The following is a 21,713-nucleotide window of genomic DNA, read 5'->3' on the forward strand; positions in this document are numbered from 1 at the left end:
TGGCCCAAACGAACTCCTCCATTATTACAGAGACTGGGGTGGACCTTCTTAAGAGCTGGCATTAGCTCAGTGGTAAAGCCCATGGTCTGCATTTCGGGAGATCATGGGTTGGACCCCCTGCCTCTCCGGCCAGGGCAGGAAAACAACATGAAACACTAGCAAGTCAGCAATACTGGACTGGACAAATGCATGGTGTGAAGCGACTTCCTACATTCTTAGGATTCCTCAGAAGCTTAGTACAGTGGTACCTCGACTTAACAAATTTAATCCATATTGGAACGGCATTCGTACATCGAAAAGTTCGTAAGTCGAGGCAAACTTTTCCATAGGAATGCATTGAAAACCATTTAATCCGTACCTGCTGTTTTTTGTTTGTATGTTGAGGCACTGTACATAGGTAGAGGCATTAGTTCCCATAGGAACTAATGCAAAGCCGGTTAATCCGTACTCTACCACCAGCGGGCGAATTTTTCCTTCTTTTGACTTAAGATGAACTTAGGTCAAAAAAAGCCAGGTGAGGTTTTTTTTTTGTTTGTAAGTCGAGGCTCCATTCGCAAGTTGAAGCAACATTTTGCGAACGGAGCCGTTCATAACTCGAATCGTTCGCAAGTGGAGACGTTCGTAAGTCGAGGTACCACTGTACTCAGTGTGACTCAATAGACATCTTTTTTCTCAACTGGATTTTAAGAGGAAAGGCTAGGAATGGAGAGAAAACACCTAGAGTGCATCTGATAGCTCGCCCTTGTTTTGGTAACCTTAAGCGGAGATGGTTCTGTCTAAGCCGTTATTGTTGCTGTTGTTTATGTGCTATCATGTTGCTTCTGACTTAATAGTGACCCTATGAAGGCATGCTTTCCAAAAGGTTTTGTCATTAACTGTTCAGGTCTTGTATACTCAAGCGTGAGTTCCTTTGCAGAACCAATCTCATACTTGCTCTTCCTCTTTTCTGTGGTCCTCTACTTTCTCCAGCACTTCTGCCTTTCCAGTGATGTGCCCAAAATATGATAGGCTCAAGTTTAGACATTTTTGCTTCTGTCTTTCTGGTCGCCAACCTGTGTCCTTAAAGCTCTCTCCTCCATCACGAAAACTCAAATGAATTGATTGCTTCCCGACCCTGTCAGCTTTGCTGATAGCCTAGCTTTCACTATGTAGATGTTCTACTTATTCTAGCATATAAATCCTTGTGGTTGATCTTTTACACCATTTTAAAAAAATCTGGGATGGTTATTTTGTCCACATGTGCACATGGAGGCTTGAGAACAATCTGGAAAGGGAAGGAGACTTTTGCCAGTTTAATCAGTTTGTATCAAAGAAGGTTGTGATTCTCATGAATGTGGTTAGAAAACATGCGGGTGAAAGAATCCCATCATTTGATGTGACTTTTAGAATCCTGACGTACGTGTTCTCTTTCCCCTAATCATAAAACTGGAGAGTGGGAAAACATACAAAGAGAACCTCCCAATAATGTCAGCTGCTGTTTCTTTTCACCAAACCTTCTGCTTTTTCTTATTAGTGTGTTTTATAGTAGGGATGATTTTTTTTAAAATCCTGAACATGGCAAAAACAAAGCGTGCATAGTTGAGAATACATATGCAGAATAGCATGTGGGTTGTTGGGTGGTTTGGTTTTTTTTGTAGGGTTTTCAAAAGCTGGACAAGTCTTAGTAATGCTTTTCAACTTCTGAAGTCTCCAGTGACGTATACAAAGGTCTTGGTACCATAATTTTGTGGCAGAACATCGTTTGGTTAGTAATAAGGGTTTGTTTCTGCTAATAACCAAGCCATCTGCTAAACCTGGTCATATGCCTGGTGCAGAAAATGGCTTGCAATACTTTGTGGGGAAGAGGGATGAAAGGGTGTGATTCATTTTTGGTTTTCGCGTGCTGGGGAGGGAGGGAGGCCTGTGTTCCTGCATGCACCAGATGGCCACTGGTACAGCTGGCCAGAGACTTAGCTCCTCTGATCTCATGATCTCTGACCTGACCTAGAAATGATTGTTTTGGAAGCATCAATGGACTAAAATTTGCTTATTTATATGCCGCCTTTCTTCCCAAGGTAGCTCACAACAGATAAAACAGGACCTCTTTGCTTGAGTAATAGTGACAGCTCCAAAGCACTTGCTTAATGGGAGTCTAAGCTGGCTTTACTCATAGGCAGAGCTAGCAGCTGTCCAGCTGTCAAGCCGGGGCTGCCCCTGGGTGTTGAATTGTTGATTATCACCACCACACTGGGAGAAGGTAACACCTGCACGGTCAGCTTCAGACATCAAATTGACAAATGCACAATCCCCCCAGAGATATGGGGGCTGTGCATAACCCTCTCTGAATTTTGCGAGTAGCTTCTGCAATTCCTCTCCCCCCCCTCCATTTTTTTGTGCGAGTTCACCAAACCTTTTTTTAAAACTTGAGGGAGTTGCTGGGGGCGGGGGGGGGCATATATATTGCCCATCCCCGTATTAAAATGTCAAGGGCAACGTTTGGGCATCCAGTGAAGATGTGAGCTGAATTTTAAGCTGTTGTCTTATTTACTAAGCCAACATACACTCGCCCCTTCTTCCTTTTTTTTTAGGTTAATAAGGAAGTGTTGGAGCAAATGGAAAGAAGGTAAGACCATGTGGCCTTTTGATTGCCTTCCAAATGATGGAAAACTCTTAGGCTGAGACCCAGCGGAGAAAAACAGCGCGTGTAAACGTGATTGTGCAGCAGAGTTCCCCCACACACACACACCGTGGTGGGCTTCCCTTCATACAGTCAGCCATATACTTGGTGTCATGACCGTTGCATGAAGGAGAATCTGCTAGAAATGGAGATGTTTACAGGATTGCCATTAGACAACCACGTACAGTATGCATACAAAAGTCTGTCTTTACAGCCCAAGGGGGACGGCTGCAGTGGTTCTGACGATAGACCTGATTGGTATGTGGAGGCCCCATCTTTTATTCCTGGCATCTCCACTTAATATTTCAGGTAGCCAGCTTGGGAGGACCTTCTTCCTAGGCCCTGGAGAAGCAGCTTCAGCTACTGCTGAAACCTCAGTTCCTTGAACTGAATCCAGCCCTCCTGGGCTTCCATAATGGCCCTTAGGGTTCCCGAGGTGGCCACACCTCTTTGGCTCCAGGATGCTAGCAGCTGGTGATTTCCCAGCTTTCTGGAAGCATGAAATATCCCTCTTGAGCTTAGTTACTGGCAGTAGGAGCTTTCAGCTAAAATAGGTTAATTTTTGGCCCCTCTTTTTTGCCTTTGGCCCCACCCACAGCTAGAGTGCGGCCCGTTTGAAGTCCTCTGAAGTAGAATCTGGCCCTCAAGCTGAAAGAGTGGCCCCACCCAGGGAGCCAGGAAGTGACCCCCCCCCCCGGGCTAGAGGGAACGGTGATGAAAGCAGCCTTACCTGTTCTGTTCAGGTGTGCTCTCACTGCTGGGCCACAGCAATGGCTGTGGGATGGTCTTACTCACTGCCTGAGATTCTAATCCTGATAGCTGTGGCTGGTTTTGGGATGAAGTTCTCAATGTGCACCTTTCCCTCCTTTCAGCATTACGGAGAAGGACGGCAAAATAAAAGAGGTTGAAGAACTCCTTGAAACTGGGCTTATTGAAACAGTAAACAAGGCAGAAGAATTAAAGGTAAAAATCTGTGCAAGGATAGCACTTGCCTCATCTAGAGCTGGCGATGCGCTGGCTAATACCGTCGTGCACCCAAAGCATATGTGACTTTTCTATCTACAAGTCATTGTGTTGTACCCCGATTAAAGCCGCAGTATCTCCTTTGCTCTTAATCCATCTTTTTCCATTTCTCTACTCCATTTGCGGATATGCTGGCTTTATTACACAAACCTTTTCCCCATTTCCACACTTTCTGGGAAATGATGGGAACATCTAGCCAACATTCCTGCTTAGATGGAAGATTATAAAAAAGTGGGCAAAAGGAGAGAAGAATGTATTTGTTCGTTCGTTTGTTCATTGGGCTTCTATACCGCCCATCTGGCTACAAGGTCACTCTGGGCGGTTTGCATATTAAACATATAAAACATACGCGATTCCGAAAAATGAACGTAATAATATAAAATCAAAATATAAAGATAAAACAACCAACAGTTTAAATAGTGATAATTAAAATAATATAGAGCAAGACAGCAGGACTGATAATATAAATGTTGAGACCACTCACTGTCATTAGGTGTTGTAATTGAACTGCTGAGTCTGCAACTCATGTGCTTTTGGTTGCTGACATTTGATTAGGCATCCTTCAGTCTCAAGAGACTATGGTAAAATGCTCTGTTTGGAGGACTTGGAACAGCATCTAGTGTGGCTGAGGAGGCCAATTTGAGAGTGACCATCCCTTCCACACTGAAGACAAATACAATCTGTCCCTTGTCCTGCTCCCTGTTTTTGCTGGTTTCGGGACTGCCTCTTTGCCTCGGCCTGCTGGACAAGGGTCTCTTCAAATTGGGAGAGGCCGTGATGCACCGCCTGCCTCCAGGCTGAATGCTCAGAGGTCAGGGTTTCCCATCTGTTGAGGTCCATTCCTAAGGCCTTCACATCCCGCTTGCAGATCTCCTTGTATTGCAGCTGTGGTCTCCCTCTGGGGCGATTTCCCTGCACTAATTCTCCAGACCTTTTAGAATCTGACCATCAGCCATTCTCACAACATGCCTGAGCCAACGTAGATGTTGCTGTTTCAGTAATGTAGACAGGCTAAAAATTCCAGCTCGTTCTAGGACTACTCTATTTGGAACTTTCACATGAATACTATTCATGTGAAAACAAAAGAAAAAGTAAAAAAAGAAAAACATGATGGCACTGTAAAGACTAGCTTTTTAATTTTTTTTAATATGAACTTTTGTTGTACAAATCTGATGAAGTGGACTAGTCCACAAAAGCTCACATGAAAAAAATGTAAAAGCTAGACTTCAGGATGCTACCATGTTTTTGTCTTTAATTTTTTTTTAAAAAAAATTGTTTTCACCCAGAGTGCTTGCACAGGCTAACATGGCTGCCCCTTCTACAACTACAGTAGTATTCCTGTGTTTCCTTACTGGATGTCCTTTGGGAAGTCCAAAGAATCCATTTGACCTCAGGCACGCAGTTCTTCTTTTATTCTTTCTCTTCCCTTTGGCCATATGCGGAATGACGTAAGAGCTCCCTGAAGGTTGCATTTCCAAATCCCTGCATCAGCCAATCAGAAGTTAGAGTGAACCACGGCTGATGGTTGGTTGAAGGGGAGCAGCTGCTTAAGAGGTTTTACTTTGATCAGAGAGAAAGCAGGTTGCGAAGCAGTACTATGTCAGGAAGGGATCTCACTCATGTAAATTCTGCCTTTTTTTCCCTCTGTGGCACGATCTTGTACATCATCTACAAAGTATTTACAATGTGTTTTTACAGGAGGGTGGCTTTCCTGTCTACAGCACATCCACATGCATTTGAGGCCAGAAGGCCACCCTCTTGTAAACACACAAGATAAATCTTAGTCCAGTGTTTATTATTACTGTATCCAAACTGGGTCTATGATGTACATGAAATCCACCTATTTAGAGCACAACCTTTACATCATTATCATCATCATCATGTGCCATAAAGTGAGTTCTGACTTATGGCAACCCTTTCTGGGTTTCTTAGGTAAAGAGTGTTCAGATGGGTTTTTATTTACCCTTCCCTTCTTTGGGGGGGTCACCTTGGGACTGTGCAGCTTGCCTAAGGCCACACAGCCTGGCTTTTCTCCCACGGGTCAGAATGTGTATTACATTTTTTTTACTTACTTGTATGTAAAGCATGTCTACACACAATAAATGTTTTTGGTAAATCTTTTCAGAGTGTTCAAAGATTCTCCTCCCTTTTGTGGTAATGTGTATCTTTTATAACAGTTCTATAGCAATGTTTTGCTTTTCTTTTGTCTCTGAAAGTTATTGAAAACAGAGAACACCGCCTTGAAAAAAGAAGTTGAAAATCTTCAGAAGGTGCAAACAGAACAGGTATGTCCTCCGTTTTTTAAGCAGTAATCTTTATCAGTAGAAGACTAGTATTCAGTAATGGTTGTTGCTCATTGTAATCTGTTGAGTGATTTAAGTGCGAACTTATACTTTCTAAGTTCCAAGTTTCATAACTTACAAAACTTGTGCCTTAGGCAAGATGCTACAAAACTTGTGGCCTTAGGCAAGATGCACTTTCTTGGCTCTCCCAGTGATGTTTTATGATATACCTCTGTTTGTCTATTCATTGAAGTCAACTTCAAAGAGTCATGGCCTTGAAGCCTTAGATCTGGTGGCAAACATTCCTGAAGTCTGCTAATGAGGAATGAAGGAGAAACCTATTTCAGTTGCATTCTCAAAATGTGCTAACTAAAACTTAGAAAGTGATAGTCGTGCTTGCAGAAATTTTACAATCCATTTTTTTTTGTTAAAAATGTTCAATATGCTATTGAAACTCAAAGACAAACATATTATGTCAGACTGGTGAAATGGCTTGCATCAATAAATCAGTAACCAGTACGTCTGTGCCGGGAATTCAGTGAGGGTATCATAACCTTCCATATGAACCTACCTGGCCATTAAGATCTAGCCAGAGGGCCCTTTGGAAATAGCTATCCCTCAAAGGGGTAAGACGGATGGCTGGTAGACAAAGGGCCTTTTCGGCAGCTGCCCCCAGACTATGGAACGCCATCCTGAGTCAGATTCGTCTGGCGCTGACATTGATGATGTTTCGGCGCCAGGTCAAAACCTTCCTGTTCCAGATGGTTTTTAATTAAAATAATATCAGCTGTGGTTCCTGATGGCAGTTTTTAGAGCACTGTATTTTTAATTGTATTTTAATTATTTTTATCTTTTTATTGTATTTAAATTGTTGTAAACCGCCCAGAGACCTTTGGGTAGTTTGGGCGGCATATAAGTTAAACAAACAAACAAATAAAGCAAGCAAGCTACTATCCCTCAACTTTCCTCTATGTTGTGTAAGAAATAAATTGCATAGGATGGCCAGCTTTCCTGCTTGTATAAGTGTGCCGTCCAAAATGAAGAATATCCAATGGGGAGGGCATGCTTGCAAAGATTTGTGAAGTGTTTCTAAGTTATCATGTCTGTTAGAAGGATAGGCAATTGATGAATAAAGAAATCAATATCTATGTTAGTTTTCTTACTTACTGGGACTTGCAGTCAAGTTGACTTGAATTTCTCTCTATAAATGTCTGTGATATTTTGTATTCCCCCCCCCCCCCAAGGTTTCCTTTGCATCTTTGGTGGAAGAATTGCAAAAAGTGTAAGTAGCCAGCAGATTCCTATTTTTCAGATTCAGAATATTCTATGCAGCCAAAATACTATTGTTGATCATGGAGGGGTTATGTAAGTTGCCGTGGGAAACCCTGACATCTGAGTGTTCAGCCTGGAGGCAGGCATTGCATCATGGCCTCTCCCAATTTGAAGAGACCCTTGTCCAGCAGGCCAAGGCAAAGAGAAAGCCAGAAAAGCAGCAACATCAGGGAGCTAGACGGGGTACAGACTGTATTTGTCCTCAGTGTGGAAGGGATGGTCACTCTCGAATTGGCCTTCTCAGCCACACTAGACGCTGTTCCAAGTCCTCTAGACAGAGCACGTTACCATAGTCTTTCGAGACTGAAGGATGCCTAACCTATGTAAGTTGCCGTGGCTAATTGACATGTTCCCAGGGTGCATGCTGGGAGTGTGCTTAATCTCCTCTGGTTCGCTACAGTCAGTGAGGACAATTCTATTGTATGATGCTATGAAAACAAACTGTGAATCACAGCAGTGAATTGCTGCTAGTTAAGAAGTGGGTGCTTTTCTACAGTACCTTGTTGCACACCAGTCATGTGACGTCTATGAAGAAGAATACATGTGCCAACTAACTAGCAGCAGTTCACCACTGCCGCCTATGCCAGTGTATGTTACTAATAAGATTCTAGCCGTTGTGCTATTTTTGTAGCTGTCAGCTTGCTTTTATTGTCATTTCTGAAACACTGGCAAAAGCAATCCGTAGTGTGATGTCATTATCCGTATCAGCCAGGCAGAAAATAGAGAAATATTCTCCAATGCTCTCTGAAGTGCCCAGTGGTGGCCAGTGATGATATTGCGTCTTGGAAATACAAAAGGTTGAAACAAAATACTTCCCTTGTCACTTAGAAGTCGTGAGAAGATAACATAAAACTGGAAAAATATCATGTTCAAACACTTTTCAAAATGTTTTGAATTGCCTTTAAAAAGTCACACTTGTGAGTAACCAGAACTACTCTTTGGGTCAAAAGTAATATTAACTTCTAGTTATATTATTTATGAAAGATAATTTAGTGTTAACCGCTTTATAACCCATCAGGGAAAGCTAGGTGAGCAGACTTTTAGAGGAAAAAAAAGAACTGGCCACAAATTAAAAAATATATATTTTTGCATTATAATATTGGGGGCTGCTGTGCTTTGTATACTGAACTGTTTTATGATACATTTTTATTTAAAGTTTTTAAAAAATTCTACAGAAATCCCTTATAACAAGAAGTTTCAAACACAGCTGTTCAACAGGGTAACAAATACGACACATAATGTCTGCGGTGATTTCTTAACTTGAGGCAATTCACCTCCAAATGTTATGCCCTTAACATGGTACCAGCACAAGAGGATTTTGGCTGTTTGCTTGTGAAAAATGCTGAATATTTGGATTTTCCATTTAAAGTCCCAGGTATTCCATACAGGACAGGTGTTGTCTTTTTTTTCCACACATAGCACAACATCCTGGTTAGTCCAGTGTTTATTATTACTGTATCCAAACTGGGTCTATGATGTACGAAATCAACCTATTTAGAGCAGAACCTTTACATCATCATCATCATCATAATGTGCCATCAAGTGAGTTCTGACTTATGGCAACCCTTTTTAGGGTTTCTTAGGTAAAAAGTGTTTACCTACATACAGGTTTTAGCCTTTCCTACTGCTGTCCTTCTCCAGTGTGGCCGTGAAGAAAATGGAAGCATTGTTTCTGTTTTTGAAACTGCTGAAGCCTCTGTGCTGTAAGGTCAGATCACCTGCAGTTGTAAGATCGAATCCACGCGACGGAGTGAGCTCCTGTCGCTTGTCCCAGCCCCTGCCAACCTAGCAGTTCGAAAGCATCGAAAATGCAAGTAGATAAATAGGGAACACCTCGGTGGGAAGATAAAAGGCGTTCTATATCTAGTTGCGCTGGCCACGTGACCACAGAGGATTGTCTGCGGACAAACGCTAGCTCTATGGGTTGGAAATGGAGATGAGCACCACTGCCTAGAGTTGGACACGACTGGACAAAATTGTCAAGGGGAACCTTTACTAAGTTGAGAACAATTCTTCTTAAATGTTGTTAGGAAAAGCTGGCCAGCTCCATGGTTTGTTTCCAATAACCATAAGGAAGAGTAACTCCAGTGTGTCTAGGCTTGTGTGACACTGCAAGCTACGGTCAATCTAAGACAAAAGTGTCCAGTCTGTTCCTGAAGAGGGGCTTGGCTGCAGAAGCAAGGGCTGTTTTGGTAAAGCTAAGCTATGATTTAGTGCTGCATCTGAATCAGCTCATTGTATAGAATAGAAAAAATGGAGATATTTAAAAAGAGATACTGTTTTCAAGCTAAAAGAGGACCAATAGTGTTCCTTTAATCAAAGCTGCTGTCTTTAGCAGAATACCCTCAGCTATTCCATGCATGAGTGAGTTCATAGATAACTGATATATCTCCTTCTGAATTGGTTTATTTGTTTTTAGGTATAGTCATGATTGCTCAGTCAACGTCTTTAGACTATAGCCATTGTTTCTTGCCTCTCTGAAACATGTCCCAGTCAAATGCTAAAAAGCACTTCCTTTACATGCCATGGAAAGCTCTCCCCTTCTGACGCTGGGGGTGAGGGAGCGTACTCTAAATGGGCACTCAGGAGCACGTCTGTACCAGTGTGATCTCTCGATCTTTTCTTTTTGTTTTCTTCCCTCCCTAAAGAATTAGTGAAAAAGACGGGAAGATCAAGTCGGTGGAAGAGCTGCTTCAAGCCGAAGTGCTGAAAGTTGCAACCAAGGAGAAAACGGTCATGGTAAGCCAGCGACCTTCTTGTGAGCCACTCCTCTCTCTGGCATTAATTACTTATGTGCATCCTTGCCTTACATTTTTTGGAGTAATCCGTTTTTACTTTCTGCATCCACTCTTTTCATTTTTCTGTGACGTTTTAGTCTCCCTTGTCCAATCTTGTCTGTTTTGTCATTGAAAAGGCTTTGACACAGGAAATAGAGGCTCTGAAAGAAGAAGTAGGAAAGGCCCACCTTGAGAAGGAGGCACAGGTAAATTGGTCGTTGAGTTCTGAGCCAACAGCTGGAAGGGGGCTTGCATGGGGGGCCCTTTGCTTTGCAAAGTTTTTCTCCCTCTTTTCCTGTCCAGATGGGACCCAACAGCAAGGGGGCGGGGGCAGGGGAGGACACAGGATGGATAAAAATCAAATTTAAAAAAATAATTGATTTTAATCACAATTTTTAACAAAATGATTTTTAAAAAAAATTAAGTCGTCAACAAAAATCCAATTTGATTTTATTTAAAAAAAATAAGTTGATTTAAATCTTGGGGGAAGGCACTTCTGCCCGGAGAGGCAGGGCTCTTTTAGTTGCCACTAAGCTGAGCATTATATATATTTATGGAATATTTAGGATTTGCAACGCTTAGTTGACAAATCAGCTGTGTTCAATCCCTGTTGGTTAGTGAAGAAGAGATGACACCTGCTCACACGTGAGCAGCCCTTTCATTGTTTTTACGTTGTTTTGGATTTGCAAGTATATGTAAAGAATGCAGAGAGCAAACTCTTTATCTTTCAAGAGGTGTTCTGTATCACACATAAGAAGGGATGCTTGCAGTAACTTCTGTGTGTTGTGTTGTGTTGCAACCAAAAAAGGACTCTCTTTTTTGTTTTAGACCTTTAACATGTTTTCTTCACATGAGAATTTAACTTATCTGAAACTTGAATCATTAATTAACTAACTTTATGACAGTCGAAGAACTACATTATTTTGTAGCAGGGAACAGCTGTAGACCTTTATATCTGGGCCACAATTTCTGACTTCAGAAGTAGATGGGCAAAATTTCAGCCTATTCAAACTCTATTGGTATGCTCACTATTGCTGCTTTGAATACTGTCTTTTAATGATGTAACTCACTTTGAGTCCTTTTTATGGAGAAAGGCAGGGTAAATATATTATAAACAAACAAAAAAATACAATGTATTTTATTAAAGGAGTTGTAAATCAGCAGCATCAGAACCCATACCGTTACTTAACATGCATGGGCTTCTCGGCACCTGTACAAAACCATTCAGATATTCCTAGAGCTGAGCTAGGATGTTGGCAAGATTCCTCCATCACTAGAGAGATGAATAGGATTCTGTATAGACTCGATACATTGCTTTGCCATGCTTCCAACCCTATAAAAACTCTTCTTTGGTCATTTGCATGCACTTCTAAAATAGATTGTTTTCATGGAACTGAACTTTGAAATAGCACATTTCAAAGGCTCTACTGGCTTCATCAGAAGGTGGTGGGGAGGGGCACCATTTCATCATTGGGTCCCTGAATCTTCTCTTTGCTTATCAGTATATCATGTTGATGTACATCTTTCACTGGTCATCTCTGAATGCTTTTACTGGTTAATAATACTAGTTTTCATCAGCTTTCCCCCCTGTGATCTGAAACCAGCTAATCCGCAAGTGCACTTGTGCAATTGTTGAGCACTCTTGCTCCCTGCCTCCCAGATAGTTTATGATATGAGCCATCCTGTCCAGATGAGTAGCTTAATCCATTGACAAGGAAATAAACAGCCAGAACCTGGAAATATTAGTTGTTGTTTTTCTTTAGCGTGTTAGGGAAGGTTCAAAGCATGCTGTTTGCACTAGACCAGAAGGTGGTGGACTCTTCTTTATGGGAGGATTCTAAGCCGAGGTTAAATGGCTGTCTGTCAGGGATAGATTACCTGTGGGTGGATTACCTGCTTCCTCGAGGGCTAGAGTTGATGATCCTTGAGGTCCTCTTTCAGCTCTGCATTGCTGTGATTTCAAATTCTACCTGAACAGTCCATGCAAAATCACCACAAGGTGGGGGCTATGACATTACCAATATATTTTAAAGGAAGAGACTGGAGCTGTGAGGAGTTATCACATGTTCTGTCCGGCCGGCTAAGTGGGTAGGAATTGGAGGGAATTATGTTTGTGTTTTGGTAAGAACTTTCCCCAACTTCAGTTGTGAATTGGATGGCCTTCATCATTCCTTATTCAGAAATGCAATGGTTTTTGCACAATTAATGGTAACAACACATTTCAGTTATTAGAGGATTCGATTTTTAACAAGGTCTTGATTGTAACTCTTCCCAAGGTATAAACGTAGCTGCTGGATGGCCATAAACCAGTTACTAGTAATCTCTGTGACACGTCTGTGCTCTCATGGAGTGTAAGGAGTTACCAACAGGGTATGGGTCTGTTGATTTAATGCATTTAAAGTACTTCTTCATTCAAAGCTGCTTCCCCATTTTTAAAAAAGTTATAAATCGTGATTTTGTAAAGGGAAAATATTTCAGTAGAGGCTTAATGAGTATCACCCCTTAACTACTTCTATAAATGCCAATTAATCTTCTGGGACTTCTCTTTGTTTTATGGTAAAGGATTCATCGGCTTGCTTTTAAACATGCCCTCTTAGTATTGCTATTTACATTTACTTTGTGCTTCTTTTCAGAGTAACCATATACATATTATGCTCTTTCTGTAGATATCAGTTGCACAAGAGATCAAAGAACTTCAGAATCTGTAAGTATGGCTACTGCCCAAAATATTAGGTGTCCCTTGGCCATTTTTATTAATAGAATGTGGTTTTTTTTGTTTTGTTTTTAACGTGTTTTGATTTGGCCTCTTCCTTTGTTGTAAATTGCTGTTTCAATAAGTTGACTTTTTTAAAAAGACAATCCAAAATTAAACAACTCTTTAGCCTTCTTTTAGTCCCTTATTTTGGATTATGTCATTGGAGTTAGATTAATCATGTCAGTTTAAAATTACTTCAGCCAAAAAGGAAATTAAAAAAAAATGTTTTGAGACTCAATGAGTATACTTTGGCTTTTTTGATCTAACAGAGCAAATTTCCACATGCCTAAACTGGATAAGGGAAAGAGGAAGACCAAATATGAGATGAATTGACTCCCTAAAGGAAACCACAGACTTGGGTTTGCAAGAGCTGAGCAAGGCTGTTGAGGAAAGGACATTTTCAAGGTCACTCATTAATGGGGTCACCATAAATCGGGGGCCATGTGATAGTATAGAACAACAACCATAATCCAGATAAGAGGATAAAGGCAATCTAAAGAGTTCTGGAATATCAAGTCATGATTTTGAAAAGACAGTGGTTCCTCTTTCCATTTTGCTGAATTCCTTCATGTCGGTCTGTGTTGTCTTACTGACGATACTTCCTTGTGAGTTTTCCAGATACAGGGTAGGAGATAAAAAATTTTTTTAACAAATAAAGATCCTTAATCCATGGGAGGATATAATCCTCATCCCAGATCCCTCACACAATGGTCTCTTGAAAAAGGGCGTCCTGCTTTTCTTCCTAGAAGAAAACTATAAAAGCATTTCGGACAGACAAAAAGAAAGATTTCAAGATTTCAGTTCCATGATAAAATAAAAAAGAAGATACTTCACAAATGCTCTGTATGGGTTTTGTGTTTTTTTTGTTGTTGTTCATGGGTTGCGACTGTTGCTTTCCTAACCCTGTAGCACATGCTGGCCAAGGCCAGAGCAGCAACAGATTGATGGGGAAAGGGTTTAATGGTGGCTCTCGAAGTCCAACCCCTTGCTCGGTGCATTTCTAGATGGACATTTTCCTTCTTTTGTGTTTGCTCTTGCAGACTGAAGGGGAAAGAGGAGCAGGTGAGAAGGCTGGAGACCGCGCTGAGAGAAAAAGAGAGCGAGATGGCAAAGAAAGGAGAGTGGCTTCAGGTAGAGCCGGAAGGGGGAAATCTGGATGAGGCTTTGAACTCGGTCACTGTGTCCGGAACGTTTGCATCTCATCTGGTGCTTTTTCTTTCTAAATGTCCGAAGGGTCAACAAGACACGTTGCAGCACTTGAACACCAGAGTCAAGGAGCTTGAGCAGCTGAACGCAGAGCAGGTAGTTCCAACCCTTTACTTTGTGTCCGTTTTGCTGCGTGGCTTTGGAGAACTGTCTTAACATATAGAAGAGAGAACTGTAGAGTGGAGAACTGTCTTATCCACGGGTTCTGCATCCGCTCATTCATTTGTCCACTGCCGGAAAATACAAAATAAAAAACTTCAGAAATATTTGTATTTCCAGAGTGTATTTACTAGAACTGGCCATTAGAGGGAGCCAGAGACCATGCAGTGTATAGCATTCAATACTTCTGCTTTTTTCAGTATCTGCCAGGGGGCAAGGAGCTGATTCCTACGGATGCTGCAGTCCTGCTATACTCGAGAGAGAGAGAGAGAGATCTAGAGAAAAAGATAGCAAAGAGAAAGAGGTAGTGAAGAGAGGGAATAAAAAGGTCTCGAGAGGTGGATTTTGGTCCAGGAAAGCTCCCACTGAAACAAGATTGGTCATCTTTTAAAGTCCTGCAATATTTTGTTCTTGATCCTCTCCCCCTCCTCACCCCCACTTATGAAAGGCCAGTTTCTGTATGTAGTATTTTCTTAATGGGCACAACAAGACCCAGGCAGAATCAAAACATAACGGTTTTTGAGATGTTCAGGGAAGCCTCCAGTTCAAACCTAAGTTGACTTGTGAAGGTGTGGGTGATTTTAGCTGGGTGACTTTCTGCATATTATCACAGCATCTGTAACCTTTCTGTCTTGTCTCCATTAGGTTTCTCTTGCTTCGTCAGTCAAGGACCTTGAGGCTTTGTAAGTAAGCCAGGTGGAGCTCCATTCTTTGCCCTTTCCTCTGCCTTTGTTATTTGTTTGGGACTTTTGATGTAGTTGGCGGGAGGGAGTGAAAGAGAGAGAGAGAGAGAGAAACCATATATTTCTTTAGTGCTTATGGGCTAAAACCCAAAACGAGTGACCAGTCATCTCCAGATCAGAGCTTTGACTAACCTTTTTGGGATATTCTGGGATTTTGTAGTCCAAAACACAACATTTCAGTCTCTTTTCCAAATGAATGGTGAGAACTTGGCATTACAGCTTGTTGCCCAAGAGCCAAGCAAAAGTGATTTGTGTGGGCGGAGATGGCTGTCACACAAACTGCAGAGCAGAGCAGACGTTAAAACAGAGGAGACAAACTGGTGGGGCTTGCTTGTTGCCAAACATCAATAACTTGAAACTGTGTTTGCAGATTGAAAGAGAAGCAAGAAGAAGTTCAGAAGATGGAGGCCTTATTAGACGAGAGGGGGAAGGAGGTTTCCCACCAAAGGAGGGAGTTGCAGGTATGAAAGTGTGGCTGAGCTCATGGGAGAAGACCCCAAGCGTTAGAAACCGGGCAGTCAGGTCTAATTTCTCTCTCTCTTTCTCACACACACACAGACTGTACAGGAGGAGAATCAGTCATTAAGAGCACAAATTCAAGAAAGAAAGCAGGAGAACAGTGAACAGGTATGTCTCTTACTTGCTGATTTTCAGGTGCTGTGGAGCAGGATAAGGATGAAATCATTCTAGTTGAAATGTTTGGGAGGTACAGTAGGGCAAGTATATTGAAATCCTGCTTCCTGTCCTCTTCAAGAGAGGAAGGGTAGAATGTCCCTGCACCATGTCTTGATTGGTGGTGAGGCAGCCGAGTCCTCGATCTTTCATGTGATGTTTGTATGCGCTGAGAGGTGCCCTACGATTCTGTGTCCCGATCACAGCCATGCTGTTGAGGAGGAGCAGAAAGTGGCAGGCAGAGCATCGTGCCCTCTGTAGAAGAAGAGGTAGGATACATCCAGCGGTTTGAGAGCTAAACACATGTTCACACATTGTCTGCCCCCCACCAAAGTATTTTTTCCTTTAAAAAGGCTTTTAAATGTGTTTATTTATTTATTCATTTATTTAAGAAATTAATGTTCCAGGGGCCACATTTGTTAAAAGATGAAGTTTGTGAAGGAATGCTTCCCTTGACCCCATAAGGCCTCATCCGTCCATCCGTCCATCCGTCCATCCGTCCGTCTCTCCCTCCTTTCCTCTCTCCTCCTCTCCATCCATCCATCCATCCATCTGTCTGTCTGTCTCTATCTCTCCTTCCTTCCCTCTCTCCTCTTCTCTCCATCCCTCCCTCCATCCATCCATGCTGCAACATCTTTCAGAATGAAATGCTTCCCATGGGAAAACTAACTGGAGGCATGCAAGTTGTATAAGGGAAGAACAGTTTGCTGAAGGCACACCTACGTACAGTCATCATCTTCTAGTTTGAGAGTGAAAGAGAAAGCATGTTGTTCAGAGACACCATGTAGATTCATGACTGAATTGAGACCGGATCTAGTGACTTCCCAGCTTATGGATAGGAGTCTTAGCCACTGAATGATACACAAAAGGGCAAGTTGTTGTTTTTGAAGTGGTAGACATATTAGTCTATGCAGGCCCATCAACGTGAAAAAAAAGAAAAACAAACAAAATAAAGGAGACAAAAAATCTGGCACCTGAAAGACTAACTGCTATATTTTAATGTGAACTCAGACATACAGTAAGTATCAGTATGCTTACGTCTGATGAAGTGGACTTGTTCCAGGAAAGCTCACATTTAAATATAGCAGTTAGCCCTTACACTGTGCTTTTTCTTATTATTTTGCTTTGCTTTGTTTTGTTTCTTGTTAATATACAAAAAAAACCAAGGCAGCTTTGACCATGTGGCATGTTTAATATTATTGAAACCTGGAAATGTCCTTTCTGCTTTTGTTACATGATGTTTGCAAATCTCTTTCAGGAATCTCTGGCTGTTCAAAATGAACAACTCCTGCAGCTGTAAGTTATTGGTACCCTATGTAAGCTGTTATGTGGCCAGTTTGGCCGGTGTGTATGTGTGTGTTTTCTGTTGTAACAAAGCGAAACAAAAAAGATGGAAACAAAGTGCGGATGTATTGTGACACCTTTAAGGCTAACAAACGTATTTCAGTGCCAGCTTCTGTAAATTATGATCCACTTTAACATCTCAGAAAACCGACACAGTAGAAGGGAGAGTGATTTCTCTAAAATTGATTTTCCTGAGCTCTGGATGGGGTGAAAAGAAATACTTTTGACTAATGGGCTTTGCGTCTCCTATGCTCCTGCCTCTCCTCACTGCCCAGTTTTTCACCACTGCTCTCTCTGCATTGGTTCACCTGGTGTTGCTTTTCAGGCTTTGAAATTTTTTTGCTAGAGATTGGCAGTAGCCACTCTGAGCCCTGTACGGTGGAATGGTAGTATGGCAATGTAGCCAATAAACAAACATAAGTATGGCTGCTGACTGCTGGGCTTTTGTTTCTGAAACTACAATGGGCTCCAGAAGACTCTTCCCCAGGTGCTGAAGAAAACCCCTGCTTTGGTTCTGGTGTCCAACAGGAATTTAGAATCCCAGCTGACTTCAGGCATTAAAATGGATTAGGATTTGCATCTCCTGAAAAGGACAGAGGCAGATCCCACAGCTATAAATATTCAACTGTCCCACAAACTGCAGCAGAGCACAGACAGAGTTCCTACTCCTGCCCTCTGAAGACACCAGCCACAGAGACTGGCGAAACGTCAGGAAGAACAACCTTCAGAACACGGCCAAAGAGCCCGAAAAACCCACAATAACCATCAGATCCCAGCCGTGAAAGCCTTCAAGAATACAGAAAAAGCAAGCTTTCAAACTGTACTTGGGTTTGGGGAAGACCCTCTGGAACAGGGTGAAACAGCCAGTGGGGGAAAGACCGCTCCATGCAAGCAGGCCTGGGGCAACCCCTTGTGCTGTCTTCTTTTAGTTTTTAATCTAACTCGTTACTGTTTTAGTTAGCATGATTTTAAAATGATTTTTAACCCATGTACTAATTGTAGCAGATCTAATTGTATTTTACTATTTAGAATTTACAGAGTTTTTAGTGATACTTGTTTTTCATTATATTGTACACCACCTCCAAGTCTCAGGAGGGAAGCAACATATAAAGCAAAACAAAAAAAGCTGCCTATATACTGGCCCTTAAAGCACTCTCTGGGCAGTTTACAAGTTAATTATGCTGGCTACATATTTCCCCGCCACCCAAACTGGGTACTCATTTTACCAACCGTGGAAGGCTGAGTCAACTTTGAGCCGGCTCTACCTGGGATTGAACCCTGGTCTTGTACAGAGTTTTGGCTGCAGTACAGTGGTTTAACCACTGCACCGAGACTCCTATAAATAAAAAAAAGATATGATATGAAATAAAAGGTCCATGGAGCCCAGTATTGTTAGCTCTCCAGGGTTTTGGGGCTGATTCTTTTCCAGGCATATTCCCCCACCCCCTGACCGGGCAAAAATGGGTTTTCTGGAGCTGTCCTGCATCTAAAGCATGTGATTAACCTGTGAGTTATAGCCTCTCCCTCATATGTCCTCTTCTGTTTGGAGGAAAAGTTGTTGGGGTTGAACAGAATGCTTATGTCTGACTCTTTCTATTTTTATTCCCCCCCCCTCCGGGACTTATTTAGCATTGCGGGAAAAGAGCAAGAGATGGCTGGTCTCCAAAAGGAGTTGGAGTCGTTGAAACATGCAGTGGAACAGCAGAGGCAAAAAAACAATGTAAGTATGTGGTTGTTGTTTTTTTTTTAAAGCACATTTGGGGAAAGCATCTTCAGCCTAGAATTTGTAGCCCAGCCTCTGCTTACGGCTGAGAAGGAAGATCTAGCCCAGCCTTTCCCAAACCCCATTGTCCTCCAGATGTGTCAAACTGCAGCTCCCATCCTCTGTAGCTTTCTGGGAATGTTGGGAATTACAGTTCAGCACAATTAGAGGATGAGAGGTTGGAAAAGGCTGGTTTCTTGTGTTTACGCAGGTGAAGGGCTTTGGGGGAGCCCGGGAAATCCTTGGACTCTCTCAGGAAGGCAACTTTTTTCCGCCATGTGATTGTTCCTCTTCGCCCTGTCCAGAGTTCCTTCAGCTTCCCATGCCTTCTCTCTCTCTCTCTCTCTCTCTCTCTGAAATTCCTGTACTATCATTTAATGAAGGTCAAAACATTCAGGGCAATCAAGAGTCCTTTTATTAGAAGGGCCATGCGGTCATATTGTTGGGTCAGCTGGCTTCCCTTGTGAAACTTCCAAAGTGGTCTCTCTCTTCCCCGAAATGTCTTGGCCCACCTTCACGTCGTATAGCAGAGGAGAAGGATTACTGTGAATGTCCAATGATATATGTTCATCGTACACCTTTTGGGTGAAGGTGGAATGGACGTGCAAAATTGAACTAATTAGCAGCTGATCATTCCCCATGGGGCACCGCATCTAAGGGAGCTGCATTGCCCTTTCAAGCCCATAGAATTCATGATTTTTTTTTTAAAAGTCCCGAATTTGGGCTGGATGTGAAAAGCAGACGCTTGCTTGTTAGTAGTCAGAATTTGTTAGGCAGCCTTACAGTGAGTGTCGGCTTCGTGTGAAGACAACAAACAGGACACAGCCTGTTTTGATTAAAAGCAACAACAACAATCTGAATAATCCAGGCCACATCTGCCCACCTGTTCCCCCCTTGGCTTCTGTTTGGAGTCACTTTGATCTATGCCACTTACTCTGCATTTCTAGATCAAGAAATGCATTTCTAGATCAAGCCAAGCCTTAACCTATGTAGAAACAGAAACAAACTGGGCTGTCATATTTTGCACATATCACAAGATAAGAGTCACTGGAAAAAAACAAATAAGGCTAAGAAAAGGAAATGGCAGCAGGAAAAGAGGACAATCAAATACAGTGTTACCCTGCACAACAACGATAATTCGTTCCCCTGAAATTGCTGTTAAGCGAAAACATCGTCCAGCAAAAACAGTTTCCCCATTGGAATGCATTGACACCCATTTAATGTGTTCCAATGGGGAAATTACCTCGTTGTCCAACGAAGATCGCCCATAGGGAAGCCATTTTCCAAGCACCGATCAGCTGTTAAAATGGCTGCCCTGCGAAGCATGAGTTCGGAAAACACAGGGCAGCCATTTTGCGGAGCTGGAAAACATCGCCGCCTTGCGAACAAATGGTTCGCGAAGCACAGACCTAATCGACGTCAAGCGAAAATCCTTTATAGGAAACATCATTTCGCAATCGCTATAGCGATTGCAAAAAACTCACCATCCTGCAGATTTGTCGTACAGCAGGGTCATCGTCTAGCGAGGTACCATTGTACTATGAGATGGATCGACTCAATACAGGAAGGCCTGAGCAGGACTAATTCACAGGGCTACTGTTTCAAAGGGTTGCCATAAGTCAGAAGCTACTTGATGGCACATAACAACTGCTACTACAATACCAGTAACACCTATGTTTCTATCCCAAGGTGTATGTCATCTTTTGCTGAGCTCTGATTATTTTTAAACTAAATCTTGTTGTAGGTTGTGATTTATCCTTTTTAGCATATAAACTTGTTATTACCTTTCTGTATTCTTACATAATCAAGGACTCTTGAGAGGTCCGGTGTTGGCCGAGGTGTGATCCTGGGTGTCCCAAGTCCAGATATCACTAGGAGACCTTAGGCAAACCATCCCCTCTGCCTTCATCTGCAGGATGTCTCCCCATCTGCAGTATAGATATCATGACCTTGCCCTGACTTTGGAGATTCATTGAGAGAGCATATGAGAGATGTGAAGGACTGTTTTAACAAGTTAGTCGATCAATGCGGTTGCAATAACACTGCAGTAAACCACAACCAAGAGGTGAAAGTATGCTGGCAGGTTGATCCAAGCTTATGGCCACCCTTCAGGGTTTTCTAGGGAGGAAGGCTCCAGAAACGATCTGCCAGACCTTCCTTCTAGGAGTGCTTTGGGACAGTGCAGGCCTGTGTCCAAGGCAACACAGGTGGGAGGACACTTAACCCCATCCTCCTCTGATACTCTTGAGTGTCCTTGGCTGAGGAGGGAGGCACCAGTGGGGATTCAGTGGCTAAGCCCTGGGTGCCTGCAGCCCAGTGCTCCAACCCACTGAATTATATTAGCTCAGTGCAAGTAGTATGGACCCAGTGATTAATATTTATTTAAAACATTTATGCCTGGTCTGTCCCCTCAAGAGAACTCAATGCGGCTTATGATATTAAAATCACTATACAGTGGGGTCTTGACTTGAGAACTTAATCCGTATTGGAAGGCGGTTCTCAAGTCAAAAAGTTCTCAGGTCAAATCTGCATTTCCCATAGGAATGCATTGAGAACCATTTGATCCGTATCTGCTCTTTTCCGTCCATAGAAACTAATGGGAAGCTGCTATTCTGCCTTCGACCACTAGAGGGGGATATTTTGTTTCTTTTTTTCTTAGGTCAAGAAAGGTTCAGGGAAGGCAGGGAAAATACAGTCCAGGCAGTGCAGTACCAGGCAGTCCGAAGACTGTCTCCCAATCCACTCTCTAAACGCTGAGAGGAGTGAGGAAGCAGACAGGCACCCTTTTCACTGGCCAACAGTTAACTGAAAGTTCACATTTTGCACTTTCCCTGCCTCCCACGTGGGTTTTTTCCAGTTCTTAACTCAAATCTAAGTACTTAAGTCAAGTCAATATTTTCCTATGAGAGTGGTTCTTAAGTCAAAATGTTCTTAACTCGAGCCATTCTTAAGTCAAGACCCCACTGTAATAATAATAATAATAATAATAATAATAATAATAA

At 42.3% G+C, this 21,713-nt stretch overlaps 1 protein-coding gene across 18 annotated transcripts in view; it reads left to right on the top strand.

The window, feature by feature from the left end:
* The window catches only part of KTN1 (kinectin 1), a 130,773-nt gene that overhangs the window by 82,279 nt on the left and 26,781 nt on the right, over window positions 1-21,713 (top strand). For 10 of the 18 annotated variants that reach the window (XM_072986837.2, XM_072986836.2, XM_078383958.1 and 7 more), the window contains exons 19-32: window positions 2,568-2,602; window positions 3,529-3,619; window positions 5,896-5,964; window positions 7,206-7,243; window positions 9,942-10,032; window positions 10,208-10,276; window positions 12,737-12,774; window positions 13,866-13,956; window positions 14,059-14,127; window positions 14,836-14,873; window positions 15,304-15,394; window positions 15,492-15,560; window positions 16,864-16,901; window positions 18,579-18,669. In XM_072986837.2, coding sequence (XP_072842938.2) covers window positions 2,568-2,602; window positions 3,529-3,619; window positions 5,896-5,964; window positions 7,206-7,243; window positions 9,942-10,032; window positions 10,208-10,276; window positions 12,737-12,774; window positions 13,866-13,956; window positions 14,059-14,127; window positions 14,836-14,873; window positions 15,304-15,394; window positions 15,492-15,560; window positions 16,864-16,901; window positions 18,579-18,669 — 918 coding nt within the window. The remainder of the gene's footprint in view (window positions 1-2,567; window positions 2,603-3,528; window positions 3,620-5,895; window positions 5,965-7,205; window positions 7,244-9,941; window positions 10,033-10,207; window positions 10,277-12,736; window positions 12,775-13,865; window positions 13,957-14,058; window positions 14,128-14,835; window positions 14,874-15,303; window positions 15,395-15,491; window positions 15,561-16,863; window positions 16,902-18,578; window positions 18,670-21,713) is intronic. The other 8 variants (XM_078383942.1, XM_072986838.2, XM_078383972.1 and 5 more) reach the window with 1 other exon arrangement.

This window comes from Pogona vitticeps, chromosome 1 (genome assembly GCF_051106095.1).
Source record: "Pogona vitticeps strain Pit_001003342236 chromosome 1, PviZW2.1, whole genome shotgun sequence".
Classification (NCBI taxonomy): domain Eukaryota; kingdom Metazoa; phylum Chordata; class Lepidosauria; order Squamata; family Agamidae; genus Pogona; species Pogona vitticeps.